The sequence below is a fragment of the Lolium rigidum genome, chromosome 5 (assembly GCF_022539505.1).
Source record: "Lolium rigidum isolate FL_2022 chromosome 5, APGP_CSIRO_Lrig_0.1, whole genome shotgun sequence".
NCBI lineage: Eukaryota > Viridiplantae > Streptophyta > Magnoliopsida > Poales > Poaceae > Lolium > Lolium rigidum.
In genome coordinates, this window is record NC_061512.1 from 174,966,569 (window position 1) to 174,969,443 (window position 2,875).

Below are 2,875 nucleotides of genomic sequence, written 5' to 3' on the forward strand. Positions count from 1 at the left end.
GGCCGCCGTCGCCGTCTTCTAGGGTTCGATTTCCTGACGCCAACGAGCGTCCAGATTCTAGGATGGTTGAGGATTCAGGGGCGCTCGGGTAGGAGCCGAGGAGGAAGTTACGCGAAAGAGTTCTGGAGTCTGTCGCTTGGCCTTGGCGTTCGTGGGCAGCTCGGTGGAGTGGACAGGGTGCTAATTGGGCCAGATTTAGTTGGGCTACGTACAGATTGGTAGGCTTTTTTTCTGTTTTGCACCGCATGCTTGGCTATGTCTCTAGTTTTTCTGTTTTTCATATATATATACCTCCTATGAATATATATATGTAGTTTTTTGTCAAATTTTTTGGGTATTCACTTGAATACCCTTGAATTGAAGTGGGCCCGCCCCTGGCGCGATGGGCGAAGGCGATTCACGCGAGTTGGACATCGTCCCTGCGAGAGACGCTCGCCTAGTCTTCCAGCTCCGGGTAAGAAACTCGGCCAGCAAGAACTCCCCCCACCGGTTATCACGCACCAGCACCGCCGTCGGCGTCGCAGGATACACGTGCGACGCGTACCGCTGGCCGATGATGGGCGCGGACCAGATCTCGCTCAGCCTCATGGTGCGGCATAAGCTGCCAGCCTCGCACCCGGCGCTGGCGGGCGTCAGCGTGGCCGCCCACATGGTTCTGCTCGACAGGGCCGGGTCGCCGGCGCCTTCGGTGGGGAAGGCCAGCGCCATGGACGCCTCCGACTCTATCAGCGGGGGCTGCTCGCTCAGGGCGACGAGGGAGGACGTCGAGAAGTTCTGCGTGGTGGACGACTACTTCGTCCTGCTCTGCTCCGTGGACATCGTCACCACCATGGGCGGGAATAAACCTTCGTCGGCTCCAGCGCCACTCAACGAGGAGGAGCTCACGGATTTAGGCCATGGTCTGGCCACCATGCTGGATAACCTGGACCTCACCGATGTGCGCTTCGACGTTGACGGGGAGAGCTTCAGCGCGCACCGCCTCGTGCTCGCCGCCCGGTCGCCGGTCTTCAGAGCAGAGCTCTACGGCCCCATGGCCGAGAGCAAGATGACGTCCATCACAATCCATGACGTCAAGGCATCCACGTTCAGATACATGCTACATTACATGTACCACGGTTCCTTGCCCAACTCTGACGAGAAGGGGGAGGACCCTCTCTCGGCGGTCGACCACCAGCATCTCCTTGTAGCTGCCGACAGGTACGGGGTAGAGAGGCTAAAGGGCCTCTGCGAGCGGAAGCTGTGCGACGACTTCACCACCGTAGACACCGTGGTCTCGATGCTGGCGCTAGCCGAGGAGCGCGCCTGCTCCAAGCTCAAAGTCAGGTGCTTTGATTTCCTCGCCAAAGGTGAGAATTTCAAGATGGTTGGGACAACACCCGAGTACCTCCATCTGATGCAGAGCATCCCGTCTCTGATGCTCCAAGTGCGGAACAGGTTCAACTTTAACATTGCACATCCTGATGTCATCATGAATCCGCCTAGTACTGACTAGAAAACCAAGATGTGATGTGATAGGAACAAACAGTGATACAGAAAATCGTGCGTCGTTGCTTTGATGATCAGTGTACCAGCAGGAAAATACACCTCGCGTAGCTAGCTGCATGTGATGGTTTCAAGTTCTCGATGGAGTACGCTAGCGGCAAAAACATGCCGACACCTGTTCAGGAATTGTATTTCCTTCTTCCATTTGCCCATTGAGATCTGCAGTTTTTAGCCGGACACTGTTTCTAGTGATCATGTCTATTTGCTTTTAGCAGTAGCACCAAACCGAATAATCTTTTTCTTTTCTTATTATTTGTATAGTTTTATAATATTAATGTCTTAACTGAAGCAAGTTGGAACAATTTGATATGCATCAGTCTTGGATACAAGTAATCCTCTAATTCGCAAAACCCTACAGTTAGCAGTAGTTAACTAATGAGTAGTTATATTTCGGCTGTTGATGCTTCACCACTACTAGGATCGAGCTGTGGTGCGAGGATCGCCACAGCTAACACATTAAGCATCTCCAGCGGGCGCGCGCGGCAAAAAAAAACCGCCTGTTTGGCATGTGCAGGCGCCCGCGCGAAGCTCCAGCAGACGCGGAAAAAGGGCGCGCGAGGTAAAAATTTTGCCGGGCCCGCGCGTTTGCGCCATCCCACGCGGAAAAGTTGCCGCGTGCGCTGCCGCGCGCGCTATAAACGCGACACGCGCGAACTCGCCAACTGCCTGAAACTTCCGCGTGTCGCTCCGTCTCGCTCTCTCTCCCCTAGCGCTCTGCCTCCGCGCCGACGGTCCGCCTCCGTCTCCGGTCCGCCTCCGCCTCCGGCGCCATGCCTCCGCCTCCGGCGCCATGCCTCCGCGCCGCCGCTTCGCCTCCGGCTACCGCGGCGTCCGCGCGCGGCCGAGCGGCCGCTCCGGCGAGGAGCGGATCCGACTCGGAACCTTCAACACCGCGCATGAGGCGGCGCGAGCCTACGACACCGTCGCGTGGCGCCTCGGCCGTCCCCGCCGGCACATGAACTTCGACAACGTTTGGACGCGCGAGCAGGCGGAGATGCTCGCGCCGCCGTCGCCGATCGTAACGACCGAGTAGCGGCGCCGCGTGATACGTCTCCAACGTATCTATAATTTCTTATGTTCCATGCTAGTTTTATGCCAATAGCTACATGTTTTATATGCACTTTATATCATATTATAGCATTTATTGGACTAACCTATTAACAAGATGCCACAGTGCCAGTTTATGTTTATTATGTCTGTTTATTGCAGAAAAGGCCCAAAAATCAAAGTGCTCGGAAAAATCCAGAAAAATCACAGAAATTCTATTTCGCCAGAAGACTCACAGAGCCAGAAGGGCAAGCCAGGGGAGGCCCAGGGCCTCCACACCATAGGC

General features: G+C 55.6%; 1 protein-coding gene across 1 annotated transcript; it reads left to right on the forward strand.

Moving 5' to 3' along the window:
- Positions 1–382: 382 nt before the first annotated feature.
- Positions 383–1,492, forward strand: LOC124656735 (BTB/POZ and MATH domain-containing protein 1-like). The gene has a single exon (XM_047195427.1). It carries the CDS (start codon positions 383–385, stop codon positions 1,490–1,492), a length of 1,110 nt encoding a protein of 369 aa, XP_047051383.1.
- The last annotated feature ends 1,383 nt before the right edge of the window (positions 1,493–2,875 follow it).

Excerpts from the sequence above, each read along its gene's own strand:
- LOC124656735 (XM_047195427.1), top strand. The coding sequence starts at position 383 with ATGGGCGAAGGCGATTCACGCGAGTTGGACATCGTCCCTGCGAGAGAC.